Source organism: Aedes aegypti, chromosome 2 (genome assembly GCF_002204515.2).
Source record: "Aedes aegypti strain LVP_AGWG chromosome 2, AaegL5.0 Primary Assembly, whole genome shotgun sequence".
Taxonomy (NCBI): domain Eukaryota; kingdom Metazoa; phylum Arthropoda; class Insecta; order Diptera; family Culicidae; genus Aedes; species Aedes aegypti.
In genome coordinates, this window is record NC_035108.1 from 264,609,171 (window position 1) to 264,634,551 (window position 25,381).

Genomic DNA, 25,381 nt, shown 5'->3' on the forward strand with positions numbered 1-25,381 from the left:
GTTGATCTATTGTGGTGTTATCCTCTTTGTTTTTGGCTTACTGTAGAAATATGGAATTGTAGAATTGACCATAATCTGTTGACAAATCCCTGCTAGATTGAATAACTCTTCCTTCAAGAAAACTGTGAAAGAGCTGTACAATTATCTGAACTCTCAGAAATCTTCGAATGCGAAATTTTGAATTGTTGAATTTTTGGAGCAATCCTAAGAATAAAATAGTAACCTTTAATAATTACAAGCCGCGTAAGTCACAATAGACATAGTTGTATCATTATTGAATTCCTTCATGGCAACATGTTGGAAATTATAGTTTTTATATTCACGTTGTTCGCTGGTTGGGACGCTGGTTATCTTGTAAAAGCATTGTTCAAAATTTTTTAATATTTGTTTTGTTAAGCATGTTTCAACAAAACAGGACTTAGCCACTCTATCACTCTAGCGCAAAGCGCTTACACATCTTTAGTTTAGTTCTGTTTAGCGTTATGCACGTTTAGAATTGAATAAACATAAAATTTAAATGTCCGTAAAGTCGAGGGTCCAGTAAACCGAGCTATACCTGTATGTGGAAAAAATTGTCGGAATTTTTTGGAGATGTTCTTTGTAATTCCAGATTGAATAATTTAAAAAAGCGTGGGATGACTCCTGAGAAGATCTTATTTTTTGATAATCTTATCAATTTTTGCTAGAACTACTTATCTGAAAGAAATGAAGAGAAGAAATCATAGGAGTTTCCAAAATTGTCTCTAAAGAATTCTTGGCGGAGTTTTCAGAGAGAGATTATTTAGAGTTTTCTGATATCCATGTAGCATAATTGAATACATTTGTCCTAAGCACTCAAATATCCATAATAGAATTAACAACTAATTTTCTAAACGACAAAATTTCCAAAAAATCGGCCAAGAACTAGAGCAAAGCAATTAAAATCGAATTTTTAAACAACGCATCAGAGATCGGCTCGCGGGGGTCGTGACCAACAGTTTGGGAAACTATGCTTTACGCTATTTTTAGAACAACTAAATTTCGCATACGAATCGCTTATATTGAAAGCTAACTGAAACATTTCAAAAGCTCCAATCCAAAAGCTTTGCGCTGTATACCTCCACATGTAAAGATCGTTGCAAAAAAAAAAAAAACATTATCGCGATCATACATTAGCCCGCAATCGGTTTTCGCGCCCGCTGATAACTCTCATGCCGAATCGCATGGCTAGCAGGTCGCTCTTTGGTTTTTTGCGCGCTCACGATATCCACACCGACCGAGCCCGAATCAAACAAAAGCTAGCGCAAGTTGCGTCCAGCGTTTCAAAGCGACCTGTGAGTTCGATTCGTAAGGATCAATTCTAACTAGACATAATTGTGGAGGTGAATCTTTCTAGTCTGTTCAGTGCTATCTTTGCAAGTGACTATTTTTTTTCGAAGTTCTTCATCAGAATTCAACTGACAAAACAGGTAGGTGCTTAGTGAGTGCGTTTAGGTCATAGATCGAAAAGTGCGTTTTTTTAAGATAAGAGATTTTTTTTTATTAGATCATTAAACTCAATCAATGATTATAATTGATTTACAAACAATGGTACGCTTTCTGTGTACAAAGCGAACATAATTCTATTGTTGAGATTCGTTCAATGTCTTGATCTCCCGATGTTTACACTGGTTTATGTTCTTTGTCCAAATAATTTAATTTACCTAGCAATGTTTAGTTAATTATCGAAAAATTAAGTAAAGGTTACATTTTGTAAACGAAGACCACCATAGTAGACGGAACGGAACACAATGAGCCTGAGCACCATGGTAGACAGTGCCTAATCAGAAAAGCTTCGCTGTGTTACTATCAATAAAGAGGAACAAGCACTTTGAATGCACTTCTTGATGGGAGTTTTCCAAAATCTTCTTCTTCTTCTTCTTGGCATTAAAGTCCTCACGGGGACAGAGCCTGCTTATCAGCTTAGTGTTCTTATGAGCACTTCCACAGTTGTTAACTGAGAGCTTTCTTTGCCAAAGTTGCCATTCTCGCATTCGTATATCGTGTGGCAGGTACGATGATACTTTATGCCCAGGGAAGTCAAGAAAATTTCCATTACGAAAAGATCCTGACCCAGACACCTTCAGCATGGCTTTGCTTTGTAGCCGCGGACTCTAACCACTCGGCTAAGGAAGGCCCCTTTCCAAAATCCTTTCCAATCTACACTTGCCAACATGCACGCCAAATTGCAACTTTACTCAAATGCGGGCAAATGAAATACAATTTACTCGCAACACATTCCATCTTGGGCAATTTCGAAGATCCCATTATCAAAAAGTGAGGATCATGGTAATGTGCCAATATAAAGCTTAGCCTTAGAAGCAGTTTTTGATATTTTGCCTTTAACAACTTGTTTCAAGCGTTTTAATGGAAATAATATTTTTTTCAACTAACCGAACAGCTGATACTTTTAGACGTCTAATATCAGCTTTCTTTTCAGTCTGTCTAAGATAGATATCATTTTGAGGATCAAGTATACACCATTCAGCAATCATAAAGAAAATAAAAACCAACTTTTCGTTGAAATTTGAAAAAATCTTCATGATTTTTTTAAGGTGCAAGTATTTTTTTCTTAGTTTATTAACGACACTTGAACTCAATTTGAGTCATTCGGGTCGAACGTATTTATTTTTCTATTTCATTTCTACAATTTACTTCAGCTTTACTATTTTTTTTTTCTTATGCTTGTTCATCAACCAATTTATCCAATGATCCGTGTCATCGCATTCGGGTTCTTCTTCATCTAACTCGTTCATCTCCTTCACGTTGCCGTCATCATCATCGGTAGAGAATTCGTTCTGAGCGATCTGTGGTTCAGCCGTCAATACGATTTTATCGTCCTTTCTTTTTGGTGGTGGCGATCTCTCCTCAGCAGTGATGTCGATGTGGTTCAAACTTCGTTTGCCATGCGGTTGTTGCTGAAGCTCTTGTTGCTGGTTGAGTTTGTTTCCAGAGGCAGAGTTGGAAATGGAAGAAGTGGTGGTTTGTCCAGTAGAATTGCTGGTTGTTGTTTTCGATAATAGTTTTTTGTTGTCGGTGCAAGTAGTGATAGATTTCTTATGAACATTGCATTAATTTTTGATTTTAAGTTTTTTTTTCAAACTCACTATAATTCCTATATACATGAGACTGTTATGCGATTATGGGCAGTATATAAACCATTTATGAAATTCGATTGACACAAAACCATTTAGTAGTTTTCGAAGATAACTCTTAATCCACACTAGCACCACAATAATCAACATTGTGATAGCTACCATAACAAAGAAGGATTGGAAAATCTAATTGTTGGTAGGGTAACCGTCCTATTATGGAGGACTTAAGCACGGTGTTGAAATTCAAATCGTATTTCAGGGTCCAAAACCTAAATATTATAGTATATTGCAATGTGAAGTGTTAAAACTATCCTTTATCTGGAGTATTGTGAAGTAAAAAAGTAAATTTTCGAATCAAACGTACATTTTTTAACATAAATCTGAAGCGCTTCCTATGTCCTATTATTGCGGTATTTCATCCTATTATTACGGTAGTGCCGTCCTATTATTGCGGTATACCAAAAATCATAGATTTTATTGTATTCAGTATACATTCAATGCCACACAATGTTCTAGCATTGAAATTATGCACCCTCCATGTTAATGACACTGCACGGTACTGTCAATTTGTGTGACTTTGAACAGATCTGTAAAGAAAACTAATTCATTACTTTATGTCACGATTCAACAACTAATCAACAGAATCGAATGATTTTCTGCCGGTTTCGTCTCCTCTTCCGTCGTAGCTGGATAATGTTAACGTAAAACGACAAGGTTCTTCCATCTGAGACCACTAGTCGCTGTATAAGGAATGATTTTTTTGACTTAAGTATAATCACAATGTTGATGCTTTTAAAAATTTGTTTCACTAGTTTTCATTAATCTAATGCAATTTTAAAAGATTGTTTTCTTGCGATCATCTTGTATATTAGTTTTTTAATGCATTTTTGGCATGTGTTGCGATTTTCAATCAGTCTACGTGATTTTTCGGTAAAACATTGTGTATATTAACGATATATTTATAAATAAAAGACGCAAAGGAGCAACTACAGGGTAAACATAAAGAGAAATCTTTTGTTTGATTAAATAAATGTATGAATGACAAAAAAATATGTCACAAAATAGTATCCTAATAATATAATTGATGTATCCAGCAATAACATTTAAAATTAATATTGAAACGTCGATTTTTTGAATGTGATTTACAGATACCGCAATAATAGGCAAAAAGCTATTTTCATTGTCCTATTATTGCGGTATATGTTTTTTCTCAAAAATATATAACTTTTATTCAAAATTCAATATCTGTCATGTAACCACATCCATACTGAACTGATATACCAGCTGCATATAATTGTTTTGGTTCTAAAGTTAAAAATTCACGCTTACGAAAACCCGTCCGTAGATAGAGGGGCTGGTTAAAAATATAGGCTTTCCTTGATGCATCATTTAAAACTGTTCTTCCAACGATCAAAATCATTTTATTTTCAAAGCATTTATCTGGTACAGCTTGGGAATACTATAAGCTTTCATCGTCATCAATAATATCCATAGAAAATAGAGTTTTCGATTTATAATGAGGGTTTAATTCTTATACCGCAATAATAGGGAATACCGCAATAATGGGCAAATTACCCTACCAAAAATTTATTGCAATCTACATGCATCGAAAAATCTCGTAAATTTTTGATAACAGATGTTTATTTTACTATACATATAATTTTTGTGTGTGAGGTTGAGCAACATTAACGAAAAGTTATCGAATGGCTTTCTTTTTTGTCAGTTTGGTGTGAAATAAAATACTGGTCTGATCCACTTGACAAATACCCACCTTATTTTGACGACTATTTTAGCTAGCAGTTAACGAGTATTGCTGAATTGGATTGCACTAGAAGCTACCGGATCTAGACAGAGCAGATGCATATGGTCATGAATTAGAGACGATTAAAAATAAAGCTTAGTTTTTTACAAAGTTTAATAGATAATACCCTGTGTGCCATAAGTACGTTTGGCCAATTGGACGTTCAGCATAAACGAATAAGGTATCTTTGCGCAATATTAAAAAAAAAACAGCCTATCATAAAAATAATAAAAAAATTTGATTGAAATATTATCTGCTTAGCGCCAATAATTATTTTAACAGTATAAATCAAAGAAATATCAAGATATATATTTCCATACTGCACCTGTTGTGTACGTTTTTCAGTATAACCCTTCAGTAATTTATGATGTATAAATTATGATTGTCCTTAGTCGACGAATGTCACATCAGTGACTTGAATATTCCCCAAATAATAAGAAGTGACTCCAATAAACATAAAATTAAAAAATAAATACGGTAAGATGCTTTCCGTTCCACCCAGGTGGAATCAGCATTTGAGTTCCAGTATAACTTTTGTTTTTTTTTTTGTTCCAGTATGTTGCAGCCCCTTATCCATTTATTGGATGATCTTCAAATTAAAAACGAAAAAGAGTGCTTTGTGAAGATCCGGCTCGGACTTAGTCGATTCGTTTTTGCGTCGGAAGAGTTTTTTTTTTCGTTTCCGCTAGTATTGCTGGGCAGTGCTTAGTAAAACCCAAGCCAGCCGCCTCGTATTTCATTCAGTCCGTAAGCGTTAGTTATGTTGGTGATGATATTAAAGTAGTTTAAAGTCCTGTCAATGATGGATCATCGTTTGGTGAGCACGTTTCATGCTTTTATTTCCAAAGTATGATCTTTATTGTGGAAACGGTATGAATGTTTCATTTACGAATTTAGGCTGATACAAATATTAATTTTCTTTTATGTCCGAGACCACTTGGAGGGTACGAGGGGGGGGGGGGGATAAAAATAAATAAGAAACAAAAAAATAAAAATGAAAAAAAAGTTTTTTTTCGATTTTTTTTTTTTAAGGATAGTTGTTAAACTTTTTTTTAATCGTCCTCTGGATCATTATTTTACCTGTTTTACACTTTAAAACTTAAAAAAACCTAACTGATGTTCAAAACAATGATGAATCTTTTTTTTTCTCCCCTTCAAAATTTTCGGATTTTTGAAGAGGGGGGTGACATAAAAGAATATTAATATTTTTATCAGCCTTATTGAAAAATACATGGATTGGTTCGACTGTCCAAGTGTCGATGTACTATAACTCATATTTTACATAGTGAATATTGAAGGACACATATCTTGACTTCTGTTTTGTAATTAGAGAAAAAAACTTTACAGCGACTCATAGAGGATCGAAGTTTTCCAAAGTCTTATAAAATACTTTCGTTTCATATTTCATGAATCAAATCACTTACCAAACGCAACAATCTTTTTTTCGGATACTTTTTACAGATGGGACTGACTTGCGATTCACGGCAGTATAGTAAATGATTAAAAAAGATTTCAATCCATCGACTCAATGACATTTCAATTTACATAATGACAGCTCGTCCCGGAGTAAAATTTGCCAAGGGGTAATTCAAAAGTGATTTCCATACTAATTTCAAACGTGTTTTATACATAGTTCCATAGCTTCCAATTTTTAACGTAGATTCGGAATATGCAAGAATCTGAATACCCCTAAACAAGCCGTTACACGAGTTGCATCACTTATTAAGGTAAATCCAGATGGTGTAGCTTCTGAATCCTTCCCGCTAACAAAAACTCCTTCCCGTGACAACCATGAAGATGCAGAGGTATACTCGGTCTTTAGTAACAATTTATGTCACACTAACATTCCTTACGGTCATAGGCAGCGTCGTTACTGACTTATAATATTTGGAATTCTAGAAATCATACACTGAAACTATACTGGTAAACTACTCCCAAGCTCCGTCTGACCCCTCGTGCAATTGAGATTTCTCTGGTCAATCACGGACGAAAGATATTCTCCAACTATATCGCCATTCATGGTCGAAAATACAGTCGGAACAGCTTTTCCCACACATTAATTCGATTTTCTCCGCACAAATTTACGGTTTGTTAATCCCACTCTCCCCCATTTACTCAAACTTACACAATAGCTTTCTGGGGGTCCAAATGAAAATATTTGGTGTGTGTAAATCATGATTTTCCGATTTTTTTTTGCTTTCATAAAAAAGGGCCACCTCACCCTACAGCTTCGTCGGAGGAAGACAAAAATGTCTCTAAAAAATCAATCATCAAAAAGGTTACTGGTGCTACAATATGCTGCAGTGTCTAAGCTAGCAAATTTAAACAAAAAAAATCCGGAGTTTTTCCTTTTTATTTCATTTTTGTATGGTAAAAGTTATGCGAATATGTTACAATAATGTAGAAAAGAAAATAAGCTTAGCTTAGACTGACAACACATATCAATGGTTGCTATTCCGTGATTGACCGAAGTCAGTCAAGATGCACAAAGAATCAACTAGAAGTTTGGCTGGGATTGGCCATAATCTTCTTCAGTGTGCATAATTCAGTGCTTCTATACAGAGTCAATAACGGCGCCAGCCACGTCCTTGGGAAGGATGTTAGTTAATGGGGAGGATCGTTGGGTCACAGGATTCATTTTGATAAGCGATTAGACCATTCATTTGTGAGATATAAACATGCTTATAAATAAAATATTTTCAATTTATAGGGTAAATGTACCATTAGTGGTGCACCTAAGGGAAAGCTGCTAAAACATGGCGATAAAATCATGAAATATATGATTTTAACGTACCAATCGCTAGATCTAAAATCCTCCTACCCAGAGGCGCGTCCACGTTCGGAACCACGGGTAGGACAAACGTTGGAAAATATTTTGTGCACAGTGAAACTTATCGAATTCAAACCCTATGGAATCCAAGACTGGGGATTTCAATTGACTATATTTGAGGGGTGTAAGCATCATTTTGGTCGATTTTGAATTGAGGAACTTTTACTGGTTCCAAGCGTTCAAACGATATTTTCAGGTGGGTTTTCCGCTCAACACAAGAAATAACATAATTCTTGGCTTGTGTTGTTTTGACTTTCATACAATTAGTATAGAATGAAAACTCAAAACTCTTTATTTTTTCACTGACGCCCCTTTGCTTCCGAACCCCTTCATTATTAATGTCAGTCGTTACCACAAGAATAAAAAGGCTTTCCTTCTTTACTGGGCTAGATAAGACTGAGAGCCTTAAAAAATAGAAAATTAGAGACCTCTTGCCTGAAAACGGAGACATAAATCATACGGTGGTCGAAAAGAGATCAAACAGGAATCAAGAAAAAAAAATGAAACCTTATAAGAGCCATGAGATAAAAGTTTTATTCTTCATAATGTCAGAGCAAACTGTTCAAGACCTGATACATTTTTGGAAAAACTTAATTATCTCTAGGAATTCTATCTGAATTTTTTTCAGAAAAAAATATTTAAATATTACTTTGGAAATTTCTAAAGGAGTTTGACGAATTTTCCTAGAAAATTTCTCCAAGAATTTTGTTTTAGATGCCTAAAGAATTCAAACTGGATTTAGCCATGGAGAACCGCAGACACGGAATTTCTCCAAAGATTATTTCAGGAATCATCAGAATTCCTCCAAAAAAAAACTTTGTGATAGAAAGTCTTAACTTCTCTAAAATTTTATGCAGTGTTTATTCCATATATTTCCTTGGGACATCCTGCAAAATTTCCGGTCAAAACATCTTCTTCAATTAAGGTGAAGATGAATCGAAGCCAAACCTCAAATTTTCAAGAGCACGGATCTGGAGAACCAAACATCCGTTTGAGCTGAAAACTTAATCGATTGGTTACCCCCAGCTGGTGACCAATCGATTCAGTTTTCAGCTCAAACGGATGTTTGGTTCTCCAGATCCGTGCTCTTGAAAATTTGAAGTTTGGCTTCGATTCATCTTCACCTTAAATCAATAAATTCTCCAGAAATATCGCCAAGAATTTTTAGGGAAACTGTATTTTGGAATTTATATAAGATTGCAACTAGAAATTTATTTTCTAAAAATACCTTTAGCAATTACTACAGAGACTTCTTCTTAGGTTTCTGCAGAAATTCTTCCTGTAACACTTTGAAATTTTCTCAAGTAAGCTTTATTTTTTTTCAGGAATGTGTCCAGGGAAAGGCCAAGAAAATTTTTCTGTAAAATAAATCCATGAGCACTTTTAAAGAATCCTGAAGTCACCTCATATGAAACAAGTGGAAGCTTTAAAGTCACTCTGTATGAACAATGATCTCTGAAATAATGCCAGGACTCTTAAGAAAGTTTAAGAAGATTTCCTAGATAATTTGCTAAGATAATCTAAATTATCAATCAAGTCATGGGATAGTATTTCGCAGGGTTTTCTAAAGGAATTTATCGAAAGGCTTAGGAGAGAATCTCTATAGAGATTTAATGTAGGAATGATCGGAGGAATTATTGGAAAACTTGTTGGAGTATTGGCTGGTGTGACATCTTAAACAACCTTATGAAATTGCAAGGGAATTTTTTGGGAAACTTTCAAAAAAATGATTGGAAAACCTGCAGGAGTACTATTTGGATGAAATGCTAGAGAAATTCCTAGAAAACAATAGATTATTTTCAAAGAACCTCTTGAAAAATTTTGGATTTCTGAGAGGAATTGTGGATGAATACTTGGTGGAATTCACATGCACCTGCGGAGAAATTCTTGCAGAGTTTCTTGAAATACCCTTCAATTTTTTTTAAACTCTGAAATAAACTTTTGAAGATTTCCTCAGGAGAAATTCCGTAGAAATCTCAGGAATATTTTCTGGAGTAACAACTGAAGAATTCTGTTAGAGGATTATTAAAAAAAATATCTGGTGAAAATTCTAAGATAGTTTTGAGAAAGAAAATCAAGGTGAGGCATTTCTGAGCATCCTTTGAAAAATCTCTCGAAGAATTGGTAGAGAAATATCTAGAAGAGTTTCTCGAGAGATCCCTGTATGAGACCCTGGAAAAATCTAAATAAAATCACTATGATAATTCCTGAAGCTTTTGCTCGGAGAATCGGAGACAAAATTCTTTAAGAGCCTGTTGAACCCGTTATAGTCTGTGAAGGTTTCTTAGCAGCCTGTGCAATTTTGCATTAGGATTCAATGCGAGCAGAATTAGGAATTTATTAAACAAATTTGACAAAATAGATCGATCTGCTCATCACAACCAGTGAGGTTGTTCTAATTTCCTAGATCACAAATTGACAAACAGCCAAAATTCTGTTGATTTGTGTAGTTTTTTTCCTTGCTTCGAATCAAATTCATAGCAAAAGTTTTCAGAAGAAACTGAAGATTCTTGAAAAATTTTCCATCCCGCAGAAACTCAAGTATTTCACTGGAAGTTCTTCAACAATCCTAGAAAAAACTTTTAGAAATCATCATAATCTGCTCTGAATATTTTTTATGATTAATGCCACAAATATTAGTGGGAATTTCATCAAATCGTTTTTCAGAAACTAACTGTAGGAGTTCAATAGGAATAGTCTTGAAGATCGTCAAGAAATTCAGCAATACTTTGATAGAATATATCAAAAGTGATCGTACTTTCAGAAATCCCTTTCGCCCTCACACGATGGGACTGGTCTTAGAGTAATCCATTATTTCATCCAGAGATTCTTCAACAAATTACTATGGAACGCTCATTGCAATTTTTCTCAGAACATTTACGGGGTTTTCCGTAAATATTTTTAAGACCCCATCCATTTATTCATTCAGAAATGACATGGAGGATTGCTTCATTTGTTTTTCTAACGGTTAAAGATGTTTTTTGTAACAATTCTTACAGTTAGTTTCCTATTGACATTCTCAATCGTTCTTCACACAAATTCAAGCTTTCTGAAGATTTTTTTTTTTTTGCTGAACCGTGGGTAGGACAATCCTTTGACTGTCCTACCCAGGTCTTTTTGTGCGTAGTACATGTCCTACCTGTCCTACCCACTTCCCGCGCCACTGCTCCTACCATTTAAGCAAAACAATTATTTTAAACAGTTTTAAGGTTAAATTTCATGATTATTTTTGATAACTTGTATCATTTTCGAATTGTACATCATAGAAAAATATCACATAGTCATTTATTAGTGCGAAACATGTCAAAACGGAATAAAATCTCATTCATAAATTATTAACATTTTACGTATATTTTTTAAAAACATCCCTTTCTTTTTACCTTTATTTTTGTAATTAGGAAAGGACGTTGAATGGTTCGACACTAAGTGTAGATTTTATTCAACAAACGTTTAAAGGTTTGCCACTGTAAATGTCGGTATAAGATTGTTCTGTGATGGTCCAGCCATTCGAGTTTTCGAGCTTTCGTCCTGACAGCTGGAAGAATGTTGTGTTGTGTTTGTACAACAAACTTTGAATGGTTCGTCACTACAAGTGTCGACATTATTTTCTTATACTTGGAAATTTTTCATAGGGTTAACGCTCCCTTAGTGAAGGTACAGTCAGTGACATAAGTTAATAACCAAATGCGGTTTTTCCATACAAAATGCCCAAGTTTAAGGTGCTGTATCTCAGCTTCTGGTAGTCCAAATTGGCTGAAATTTGGATGACGAACTACAAATAACTTGGAATTTTGCCTGTAAGGGAATTATTACATTGCAGTCATTTTACATAGAGTTTCAGAGGGTTGTTCAAAGACAAAAGTAAGTAACCGAGAGACATTTTAAATTAGTTCGAAAACGGTAAGTCGTGGAAAGTTGGTGTGTTCTGCAAATTTGTGTGACTTCTGAAACTGAACAACTTTGTGGAACAGACCAACAACCCACAACTTACCGTTCCAGAATTAAATTACAAAATCTCTCGGTTACTTACGGTTAGTTAGTTTTCTCAATCAAAGGCTGATACAAATATTAATTTTCTTTTATGTCACCCCCCCCCCCCCCTTCAAAAATCCGAAAATTTTGAAGGGGAGAAAAAAAGATTCATAATTTTTTGAACATAGGTTAGGTTTTTATCAATTTTGAAAGTAAAAAACAAGTAAAATAATGATCCAGAGGACGTTTGAAAAAAGTTCAACAATTATCGTTGAAAATAAAAATTCGAAAAATAACTTTTTTTTTCTTTTTCATTTTTTTGTTCCTTATTTATTTCTATCCCCCCCTCGTACCTTCCGAGTGGTCTCGGACATAAAAGAAATTTAATATTTGTATCAGCCTAATTAGCTGCCGAAAAAGTTGAACAATCTATATTAAAATGTTGTAATTATAAGTCTATAATTCGTGGACTATCTTCTCTGGTTCTTGGATCGAATCTGGTTGGAGATTCTCTAATGACTTCATTAGGATAGTCGTATCGTTGAACACTAAGTAATGCCTTTGGCCTTGAACTAGCCTCTGGCTTAAAATGCATTCACGCATCGGTGGATAATACCGTAGCCCAAGCTTGATAATAAAATCGCTTTATAAATCATCAAGTTAAAAAGAATCTTTTACTATCAACACAAAAATGTTGTTCCTTAAAACTTTCAAGTAAAAATTAAAATAAATAGGATTATAAAACATTAAATTTAGTTCCACGTCCACTGAACAGAATATCGCATCTCGTTCTGACACAACAAAACAACTTTCAACTCTGCACTGGAACATGCAAATCAGCTCGATACCTGCCGCATTCGCTCTCAGAACATTGCAATTCGATGCAATTAAAACTGCAGTAGGTGTAGGTGCCCATTCGAAGTCGTGAATCGACTGAAACTGCTCGCCTCCCATTTATCTACCATTATTCATCTAATATCTTATACACATCCGTCAGAGGCAGCTTTTTCACGATCTGGCATTAGATGTTAAGTGCCTGGAAGCAACAAATCACAGCCGAGAACAAGGGGACACTGACAAACGGTTCCATTCCATGATCGAATAACGACAACCGAGTAAATAACTACTAGCATAAACGGTTGGTGTCTTCCGTGTTAGAGGTTGACGATTGCACGATACCGCCACACCAACTGACCAACGGCTATAAGGTTTTCATGCTTTGTCATTGAGGAGAGTGTTTATGCGGTTGACTTATTTATCTTCCTGGTTGTAAAGTGTCTCTCAATAGTTTCACTTTTAAGTGAACTAGAACAGAACCCTAGCTATACCTCACAAAGCATTAAAGAAATAATGAAAGGATTACGCACTTCACACTGATTGATGAGTCAATACTGGAGCTGTTACTCAACTAATTAGAATCGTGTGAAACTAGAAACTGACGCAAACTGAACAACGAGATTGAAAGTGAGATCAATAGTCGCTAGATAACACCACATTCGAACTTATAGGCTAAGCTCGCCTTAAGGTGAAACACCAAGCTGTTTCCAATTTCAGAATCAACATTTTGAAGGCATAAATCTCACGAAAGAAGCGCCAAGCGATAGGACAATTACTATTTTAGCACTAGCAGTAGAATAAACAGATCAACTTCGTACGTTTAGTATTTCGGTAGATTAGTGCCTTTGGAATTGTGACAGCCATGTTTAGATTAACTGGTTTCATCAAATGCAAAGCATGTGCTAATGTCATAAAACATCTTTAATACTATAAATTTGCATTTCAGACTGACGTCCTTCCTAGTTTAAATCACAGCTGGCAAAAACTTGTGTAGCAAAACTGGATTCAGACTTTAAAAAAGCTCAAGTCCAAGGTCACGCACATACCTGATATACGGTTGCTCTTTCACTGCTAGACTACGATGACCCCTGGTAACTAAAGAATATTTTTAAATGTATCATGACCGTGACTCAATCAGCCAAAATTTGTCTGCAAAATCCCTGGATAACCTGACAGACCGGTTATAATGGTTTTTTATATGCTGTTCGCCATGTGATAGCAATAGTGAGATAGCGCCACACATTCTCCTCAATGGAAATTTTTACGAGCAATTGAACAATTTTGAGTGTACGTTAAACTGACCAATCACTAATCAGACCAATAGTTCTTTTTTTCTACTTCAACTCGTTCCCAACCACCTTCCACCTCTCAAATAGAAAACCGGAATAGCGATAACTTCCCGTAGTGGTTAACGACCCTAGCCCGCGCGTATTTGAAGATTTGCACATACGAATGAGCGATCCACCCTCTGCCCGTCTTGTTAACTTTCAAGGTTACACCGCTTTTTTATTACTCTGCCTTTTTTCATGATTGATTTGACGATGGGGAATCGAGAACTGTACAAGAATGATTTGCAACTTTACAGCTTGAATTAGATGTCGAGGATGCTGATAGATTCGTTTCGCGCAACCGGTTTTCGATTTTGCGTATAATGAGTAATGAGATTGTTTCAAACGATTAGCAACGACGTCTGAATGTGCCGCCCAAGCTGCAAATTAACCCTTCGGCTCCGAGGGGGCAAAATTTATTCGCCCTCTAGCGCTCACTTAGCAGTCAATTAAAACCAGAGGTGTTGGTCATCTTCCGATTCGACACTATCTCATTATGCATGCAGCAGTGACTTTGACCCAGAAATTGTGTTTAATATCAACTCATGCCGGTGTACCTACGCCAAAACGACGACAATCGGTGAGGTGCATAATTTATACGCTGCTGCAACTGCAACTGCAGATAGCGTACAGCGTACGCGAGATTGCCGCGGAGATGGGAAGCATGTTCAACAGGTGTTCCCAAATCTACTGAGCACTGGACTAGATGGACACTTGGCGTACTGCAAACGCAACATTCACTACTTTTCTACACCTACATGTCCCTTGTGGTTTGCTATGGGATCCTCATGGAGCATAAGACAAATATGCGTAGCTGAGGTGCTAAGTGAAGAAAAAATATTTCGGTATTTAAGGACTGCATAAAAAAATCTAAGAACATTTCATTCTTTATATCTTTAGGCTCAATGGATCTTTTTGGATTAGTTTTTCTGGAAAATCTAACAAGTTACTTTTCGCCATAGGCTATAGTCCGCTATATTCTGATTTGTTTTCTGCAGAAACACTTTTTTCCTTTCTTCGAACTTTAATGGTGAATTTATGTTGTTTCTCGAATAAACGATTTATTTATCAATATTTTTATATAACATGCTCTTTTATTTGTTCAAACATAAAATTTTTGTTCCGTTATGGAATTTTTCAAATGTCCTTCTTTTTCAAAACCAGTAATGCAAATTTCAGGTTTTCTGAAATATTCATCTGATATTTCTAATCTTGGGACAAAAACAAACTTATTTGGTGCGAACTTTGCCATCAGGCTTAGATTCATACACAATAATATTGAACACTCGAATCTTTCAATTTCGAATGGAAACTCCTATGCCAATATTGTAGCAGTTCCTCCCCTGCAAATTGTCTTCCTACGGATAACAGTTCTAATTATTTCAAGTCATATGGAAAAATCCTTGCCGACGCCGACAACTCCTATTCCGTCTCTTCATTAATGGATAACTCCAACAAAATGTATCCATCTGATTTGGATGTTTGAAAAATTGAATCAAATTATTGATGCAATGTTCAAAACCACCATAATGGCTGAAGCAGTCCAAGTTGGTGTAAAATATTACTAATAAAACTGCTATTGGAATACGTTTCTCTAATGAATCCATTTTTTTATAATTCAAATTGGAAAGCTCGTTTTTTGAATGGTAAAGAGGACGAGTTGTTTAATTTTCTAATAGTTAATAACATACATATAGCAGTTATTACTGAAACATATTTGAAACCTGGATCCAAACTTTTTTGTTTATTGTAATGATCGACTTGATGGGACATGTGGGAAGTTGCAATTATCATTCATAGCTTTTTTCGTCATTTGAAACCAAAGTTTTTGAAACTTTGGATGTTCTGCTGAAACACAGCTTAGTAAACGTACTTTCATAGCTGCTTTCTTAGGAAACTAGTTTAACTCATAAAAAGAGTAGAGGGCCTTTACTCTTTACAGAGTAAACGGCTTGTACGTCAGATCAACGAGTGAATTTTACCCATTATCCAAAACATTTGTTCTGAGAAACAGAGTAAAATTTACTCTTTTTCCAGATATGAAAATTCTATTTGATTTTAATATTTTTTTTCTCGTTTACAAAAAAATATCAACTAAAAAAACTTTATCATGTACATAACTTTTATTGAATAAAATAAAATAATAATTTGCAATCAATTATTGTTTAGGTGCGGGAGCATAATTAATTGGTTTACGTTGATGTCACTAGCCTAGAAAACTGACATCAACTTTTGGCGATTTTGATATGCATACGGGATGTATATGGCAGCAAAAGTATCCTGTAATCAATTGATTGTTTCTTTATAATCAGAACACTAGAGGAAAAGAAATTATACCTACCATTGATCTATCCAAAATTTAAAAAAAAAAAACACTTATTTCATCGTGTTACAGCAAGAATGTCTCTGCTCCATAAAGAACTATTATAAAATTGCAAGATTTGTTTCACCCATTAAATAGTAAGTCCGTGGAATATATAAAAGGGTATAAAATACTCTGTGTCTGAAAAAAAAAGTACTCATTATTTTGACGTTTCCATATATCAGCAAATAATGGGTATTTTTTCCACATTAAAGGGTAATGCCGAGTTTACAGTGTAAGCCTCTGTGGCGTTTTGTTAACTAAGTGAACGTCAAACATGATCAAAAGTGTCAAGGTTCAAACTTGGACCCATTTAATGTTTAAATATGATAGCCATTATTTGAGCGGAAAAAAACTGCCAAAGTAGCGGCAAGAACACGCTCTATCGTGTTATAGAATAAAAACAAGATTTTATCAAAAAATTTAGGATCCTATTCCAAAATGTGAAGTAAACTTCGAATCCGTGTTTATCGACTTAAACTCTTGATCCGTCTTAAAAACGTGAGGAGAAGGAAATTTCAAAGCACTTGCCATCCTGCTATGCAACTTATATGGCAGGATCTGCAATGGATCAGAAATGCGGCAAAATTTGCCTTCGATTTTGGGGAGTGAGCAATCAATTATTTGATTTAAGAGAGAATTATATCACATTGCCTAAATCACTCTAGAACTAAACTGTAGTGTACATAATTCGTATTTTTTACGAAGGCCACGGTTATCATGACTAAGCTAAAACTAGTAAGAGGTTGAGGTGAGAAAATTACAGCCACACTCCAAATCTTTAAGGGCACATTCTGGAAAACTAGAAAGGCAGTCCTCTCAAACTGAAAACTTTATCGATTGGTAAGGGATCATGCACAAATTACGTCACGCTCCAAGGGGGGGGGTCGAGCCAAGCGTGACAAGCCTTACAAAATTTTCGGAGGACTCATACAAAAAGTGTGACAAAGGGGGGGGGGTCGAAAAAGTTGAAATTTAGCGTGACATAATTTGTGTACCATCCCTAATCACCAGCGAGTGACCAACAAGCAAAATTTCTGCTTGAACCGCTATCTGATTCCCTACATTTAGGCTTTTGAATTTTCGAGGTTTGATTCATGTTTACTTTGAATTAGGCAAAAATATCTTCCAGCCCTAATATTTTCCATCTCAAACTTTCTCGAACTTTTTCATGATTCATGGTATGATGGCGTTTTTTCCGAAACATTCTAAATATCTAACACTGCAGAAAAAAGAATGTCCTATCCTACATTTGGTAAACCCGATCACAGCAAAACTGACATCTGACTTAATTTGCTGCTTTCTGAGCAAAAGTGAGTAACTCAAAGAGCTGCTCGATGCGCATAGCCTGCTCAGAGCAAAGCTTTCCTCCCCCTAGGTTCAATCGAACCGAACCAACCAAAACCTTTTTTTTTGTTCTAACGCTCAATAAAGTAGCAGTCTCCGCAACAAGTTTCAATCATTTTGTTGAAAAAAGAAATCCACACCCTCTGGATGAGTCCACACTTTAATTCACGGCATAGTAGCGGCATCGAATTAGCTCACACAATGAAAAGAACAAAACTGACTCTTGGTTTTAAATATTCTCGTACTTTGCGTAGCACAATGATCGTAATCGAATACGGTTTTGCCACTTTTTTCAATATTTATGGCTGTCACCATCAGATCTCATAAACGTAACTAATATGCTTTCTCATTGTAATTTATAAGAACCACACTTCTCACTCAGGGTGTCTACTCATTTACAGAAATGAAATTCCCTGAGATTTTCAGGTTTTTCAGGTTTAAAGAAAAACAATTCCAGGCACTAGATATTCTCCAAAATACATACATGATTAACAAATAGTTCATTTTACACGACTATTTTTTTTTTCAAAGCACCTAAATTAAAAAAAAAAGATAAATTTCAATGTACGTATTTTTCATTTTAACAAACCAATATTTTATTATTAGTTTGTTTTAAACATGTAAACAACATTATAAAAATAAATAAAAATTTGGTGATTTTTATTTAATTTCTTAAAAAAATATATTCTATCCAAATGATCTGGAAGTGCTTTAAATCATCAAAATCAGATATGAAGAAAATATGCTATTCTTAAGGCCAAAAACCTTCTAAATTACGGACATCAGTGATACACCCACAAAATTTCTTTAGAGGAGGTTTTGTATTTTATTCAAGATGATACCTTGGAGAAAACGGGTCTGGTAGCGTTTGATTGTCTTGGAAATAAGAATTTTAGATACCTCTCGCCTGAAAAAAAAAAACAAACCAAACATGTACCAGAATGAGACCATACATGAATTTCTATAAGAATGATTTTTTAGAGTCATTTGACATTACGACAAGTATTACTGCTTGTTTTACTGTGAATTTCTTTCACATAAAACTCCAACGATCTCTTCAGGAGTTTGTTTTGTGATTTTTCAATAACTTTCTTTAAAAGACATAAAGCTTCTTCAAAATTCAAAATTCATTTAGTTATTTGCCAAAGAAATCTAAAAAAAAACATTCATGCTTGCAGAGATATCTCCAGGGAATTGTCAAGGATTTGTGTCAATTTTGAGAAAAATCCGCGTGGAATTTGTAAAGAAAATTTTTATGAGTTCCAAGTATGCCTTGATGATTTCCTACGGGGATTTCTGATAGAACTCCTTGATGAAATACTTCTTGGGATTTTCTTGCTAATATAACTGAAAAACACTCGAATCTTTGTATAATGTCCTTCAAGACTTTGTGAAGAAACTCGGAGAGACTCCCTGCATAAATTCAAGTATGAATGATTAGAAAAATACTTGTAAGAATGGCTGTAGTAATAACTGATGTGGAACCATGAATGAAGTCCATGAGTCCATGGAGTTTGGAAATATTATTTGAAAAATTATTAGAGAAATCCACAGAAGAGAGAGAAACTTTGAGGAATTTAAGAAGAAATACCAGATCGATTTTTCGAGAAATTCTTGGAAAAGTTTATAAAAGATTTCAGTGAATAATGCGTGGAGGAATTTTCTGAGTAATTTCTGAAAGTAATCGAGGATGATTTTTAATTGTAGAATCCCTATAAAAAATGAAAAAATCAGCGTAGGAGTTTTGGTAGGGTTTCATGGAAAATATCGAAATGAAGAAGAAACCTTTGTGGAACTACTTTATGATATGTGGTAAATCTCCTAGAAGTAACAACTGGAAAAATGTGTGGAGGAAATCCTAGGATAATCGCTGTTATTTTTTTTTTTTTGCAGAGTGATTTATCTGAAAATTACTGGAGGTAATAATGTTGCAATGCTCTACGATTTTTTTGACACAATTTGGGGAAGGAATTCATTTAAGCATCCCTTGAAAAAATGCTGGTACCATTTCTGGAGAAATTCATAAAGGTATTCCAAAAAGAATCTATAGAAAACCTGAAACATTCCTTGAAGCTTCCTCCAGAACTTGTGGAATAGTCGAGAAACATTTTTGTAGACAAATTTGCCTTTACCAACTTTCCAATCCAGGCTTTGACAAAAATAAATCGTAAACAAATAAGGACTGAACATCTCTAGTAGCGTTTTGATAGCGGCGCAGCCGAAAATTTTTCTGATTGAATAGATTTTCTGTCACAAAGAGGACATATTCTATCCTATATTACTGATTTAAAATAATTTCCCTGATCATGGCTGAAATTCCCTGAGAATTCCAGGTTTTTCCAGGTTGAATAAAATTCCCTGATAATTCCAGGTTTTCCAGGTTTTTCCAGGTAGTAGACACCCTGTCACTAACGAAAAAGCTATCCAGGTGCATAGTAGGGTCAGGCGGGGCAAGATGAGCACCCTAAGGATAAGCGCGATTTAAGCCTACTTAAACGTTATTATTTTGGTAAAATTGGTAACCATCCTTATCTTTTACATTATTACTTAGACCTCAAACCATTAAAAGTTTTAAAAAGTGATAAATAGTTTAACAAATAACACTTTAAAAAATAGCTTTTTTATCATCGGTCAAAAAAACTGCGGGGCAAGATGGGCACCCCCATTAAAAGATGCAATTTACTAAAGAAAACTATTATTTTTCAATGCTTGCAATATCCCAAGATATTATCTTTAATATCTGATAATATTTATCTTCAACTAGCTTAGTTGTTAAAACTTTTATCAGAAAATAAATAACTTTTCCATAAATTGCTAAGATTTTACTTAAAAAAACGATTAAATTTGTTGTTTGCTTGTATATTTTTTAGAAAAATCGTTTTGTGCAAAGAAGATACCGTAAGTCAAGCTCACAGCTAAATGTGGTTCTATAATTTCACACTTTTACTTAATTTTGAACATGGTGCTCATCTTGCCCCAAGGGTGTAAATTTATTAATATAATCAAACAATTGAAATATTTTTTAAATTTGATAAAAAGTTTTGCTCCTGATTATCTACAGAAGATTATTCTATGACTATACGACCAAAAATGTATGAATAAATTTGTTTACGCAACAAATATTTCACTTTTAAATGAACAAATCTTATATGAAAAGGTAAACTTTTTGACTTATATGTATTTTGGACAATATTTACGATGTGCTGTTGATTTTTTAGCTGAAATTTATAGTCATCATATCAATTTAATGATATTCATCAGAACCCCAAATAATGTTTTGAAAAATAAATTGGTAGGAACGACACAAACTAGGGGTGCCCATCTTGCCCCGGGTGCTCATCTTGCCCCACATTCCCCTACCGACCGAACCACCAGCGTAATACTGTCAAACTCTACCATTCAGAACGCACAAGCCAAACATAAAACACTTTAACCACTTTACACAACTGTTTCAATTGGAAAAGCACCATTAGCCGATTCTATTTTTGATCAGCCGAATTGAAAATAGGAGAAACCGAAAGAATTTTATTCGGAATCTTCACAGGAAACTGAAATGAAAAATAATAGAACTCAAACCGTCATCCTCTTCAGATTTTGGCAAAAGCCTCCAAAATGTCTGTTCGTTATCATTATAGAACTTTCTTCACAATTATTACAGGATGCACATAGGCTACTATTTTTGAATCCTTACAGAAATCTGTTCACAATCGGCACATGGCACTTTTTGAAATCCTCGATCGAAACTATCACGAACGGAGCCAACGGTGTTTAGTCAGACTGAACCAAGTGGTGTTTAAAAAGCAAAACGTACTTCAAGCATTCGGAATAACAAAATATTTACTTTATTTGTTATTAGATTGGAACTTGTCTATTTGGGGAAACATCTGTATCAAATTTGCATCGGATGGACCAGAATTGTTGGATTCCTTAACTAATCTTTACAGGGTCAAAAAGTCATCTAGTCCTGTCTGTCTAAACACCGACCAAATAGATAAAAAAAATGAGTTTGATTGACTCATTTTCGCATTTACGTGAGAAAAAAAACTGTAAAATACGTCAAACGATGACTGGTGTTATGTTAAGTTGTTTTCCTCCAATGTGTCTACTATATTCATAGAAGTTTTTTCGAGAAAATATTTTTATGTATATTTATATGAGTTTAGAGTATCGATTTATTACATATTTATAGCTTTATCACCTTGTCAGCATTGGGTCTGTATGCTGTTTTTGACACAATTTTATAAATATCTGCGGTTTTCAAAGGGTGCTCATTCAACCTCATTGGCTACCATGAGTGCAGCATAATAAGCTATCTTTTGCAGCAACCCATGTATATCATTTGCTGTAAAAGAAAGCGAAAAAAATTCGTGTGTATAAAACTTGAGAACCTCTGTCATATCAGACATGTTCTTATATATGGAAATCGTCATTCGCATTCGACACAAGACAAGTTTTTACGCTCATGCCAAACGAGACGTACAAAAAAACTAGGTAAACCCGGTCTGACATTATGCTACCAAAGATGCAAAACAGCAATGACCAGAATACACCGTTTACTATCAGCGGAAAGGTTAGTGAACAGCCATGTGACCGGACAACTGCAGTCACTGCAAAAAACAGCTTGTCCACTTCTGCTTCAGTTCAACGAGTGACCGATGGGTTACAAATAGTAGACAGTTTGTATAGAATGAACGGATTTTGAATAATGTCTTAGGTTGTACGGATTTCGATTGATTAGTATGTGCGTTGGGCTTCGTTCATGGACCTCAAAGCTGGTACAGCTACCAGCCCTGTTAGAGGAAACTAAGTTAAAATGTACACGTAGACGGAGAACTGGATGTTGTGACACTTCTATTGATTTTATAGAATCTTTTTCTACTTGTCGTTACATGTCAACTGCGAAAGAGACTGTTTTTGTGAACTTAGTGTTCTTATAGACACTAAGATTAACTGAAGTCATGTATTATTTTTAAATGACCATTTTTGCATCTGTATAAAGTTTGGCAAAGTATGAAGACGTTATATGCCCGAGAAGCTTTAAGAATAATTCAATTAAAAATAAATTATCAACCGGCGAGATTCACAGTACTTTAATTTACTTAATCAATAAGATTCTCTACAATTTCTCAGGGCTTGAGGCTGAGAGAGCTAATCATGCTTCTTATAGAGAGCTAATCATCCTAACAAAACCTCAGTCACAGCTGCAAACCCTGTAAGCGTACGCCAATACCTTCATTATATTGAATTTTAATAAACTTGTTCTTCACTCAAGCATAAATGATGATTATTGATATTGAAGCTAAAATTTTCCCTAATATTTTTTTAATTTGTAGCTATGTCTACTGAACACCAGAGCACAGTTAATACAAAAAAGTGTCATGTTTTCAAGGTGTTCGACTTTACCTACTTTCCTCTAGATGCATGCGTTGATGGTTGTTTGTCATTGATTGGAGGTGCATGGGCTATGGTAGCCTCTAGTCAGAGTGCCGGTTAAACGTAGGAGCATATCATATGTCGTACGGAGCCACAGCGCTGGTACAGACATACGGTAGGTATAAACAAGTGTCGCAGAATTCTGCAAAGATCTAGGTCAACGGACCAAGGCTATCAGGTGTTCTGTAGAACTGATATGCAATCTGAAATAGCAGTGATTTGAACGTTGGGCTTTCGACAACAAAACTTGAAGGGACCACTTTGAAGTTTGCTTTATTCAGTTGTTTCTAAGTTTTATAGAGATTTTAATATCTACATCATTCTAGGACCAAGCTGAGGGTCGTGGGTTCAAATTCAGCCGTTCGACTTATCAGAGCATAGAGTAATATGCAAGAAGAGTAAGACCCCCTCAGTACTGTACATAGTTGAGTTATGGAGAAATCATGGTCCATTCAAGATTATGTATAAGAAGAAAAGAAAGCTATCATAGAGAGTAATGGTTGTGTAGAATAATACATCCCTGTATACCCAACAAACATTTCCACAGAATAAGAGCTGAACCAATCACTATCAAAACATATTTCAGTTGAGTAAACTGTTATTTCAGCTACTAATGTTTGTTGGGTAAGCTCGCCTTATACTAAAAAATGAGATTTTCGAAAACTCACAGCTAATTGACGTATCGCCTTAAATTTGAACTTGTTTAATATTGATTTTGAGTATGAAACAAATATTTGGAACAATTTGAAAGTATGAATACGCCACCATATTTGAACGAAATATAAACAAACTACAATTTTGGACTTGCTACATGTCAGTTATTTAGTTAAGTAACATAGTAATTTTACACAAAGTCAAAATCAAAATGGGTTTACTGATCAATGTCTTTTTGAACATTATTTTTTTACAGTATTAAAGATGGCCTACCGATACGCTTGCGTGCTCTTGACCGTTGCGCTGTGCGCCGCCCCAGCCCTGTCTTTCTCGGCCGGTGCTCCGAATGGTGCCTGCGGGACATGATCCCTCAGCATCACACCGACCCGCAGAAGTCGGCTGCCCCGTACAAGATCCTGCTCGGTAAGAAGCAGATCAAATCCGGCGAGGGCGTCACCGTCACCGTACAAGGCAACACACCAAAGGATACCATCAAGGGTCTGCTGTGCCAGGCTCGAGTCGGCGAGACCCCAGTCGGATCGTTCGACGTTCCTCCAAACAACAATTACATCCAAACCCTAGACTGCGGTAGCGCTAAGAAGGTGAGTCGACAGGCTTCGTTAGGATGCTGATAGAATAAGTGCCATTAACATCAAACATTACGATTATCGTGAGAGATATAACCTGTTTTGCTTTGCTAATTAGTAATTACTGACGAAGATTGGTGAACGGCACGAACATCTGCCAATACATTAAAAGACAGTTGATTTTAAATGATCACTCAAAGCACGAACCCGTCCGGCAACAAGTGCTACATGAATCCAAACTCACATCCATCACCTCATATGCAGATCGTTGACATCTTATAAATCATAACCAAGTTTAGAATGACGTGTTAGTTCACTAATTAACATTTCTACCCCTCCTATCAAATTCTAGTCGGCCGTCACCCACAAGAAGATCACCACTGCGCCAAATAGCATCTCCTTCAACTGGGTTGCCCCACGTGGACTTAGTGAAAACGTCAAGATGACCTGTACCATTGCCCTGAACGGAGGCGTTTTCTGGGTCATGGAGCAGGGAGATAACCTGAAGGTTAACTAAGTACCGAAAACAAAACAGATGTGACCAAAACGATGATTTTTTTTAACTATGATTGAGCTAAATTTCTGGCTAGAACAGACTGTGACGTTCACTTCCAATCAACATAATTTTAAGTACAATCAAGGTTTGTTTATAAGACCACTTTTTGGTATTGACAATTAAATTTGTGTTCTATGTATGAGTAATTTGTTTTTATTGCCCTTAACTTCAGTTGTCGTACACATAGAAAATTTCGAAGGCGTCCTGCATTTTTAACCGTATTTAACACCGGGGAACCTTAACCGCTGAGTATTCGTTAATTATTTTATTTTGTCGACTCGAGTGAAGTGACTCGTCGTGTAAATCAAATGGAGAGTCACTTCACTCAAGTTGAGAATTGTCAACTCGCTATACGACACCGACAATTGTCACCTCACGCCACTCGTAGAATAAACCCAATGAGCCTCTGGACGTGCCATAAATTCTTTTGTTCTTTTGACTTTTACTGTGCGCCGTGTGTTGGTGCTGTCTCGCTCTCTCTCTCACGGGCAATTTGAAAACATGGCGCACAGTAAATGTCAAACGTTTTATGGCATGCATAGGTTCATGAGCCATTTTACG

At 35.3% G+C, this 25,381-nt stretch overlaps 1 protein-coding gene across 1 annotated transcript; it reads left to right on the plus strand.

Annotated features, from left to right (window-relative positions):
• Window positions 1-1,284: 1,284 nt before the first annotated feature.
• LOC110676568 (putative defense protein Hdd11-like) lies at window positions 1,285-24,894 on the plus strand. Its single transcript, XM_021844986.1, is given in 4 exon segments — window positions 1,285-1,448; window positions 23,934-24,032; window positions 24,035-24,279; window positions 24,617-24,894. Coding segments are annotated over 3 exon segments (501 nt in total). The 5' UTR covers window positions 1,285-1,448; window positions 23,934-23,941; the 3' UTR covers window positions 24,782-24,894.
• Window positions 24,895-25,381: the final 487 nt, after the last annotated feature.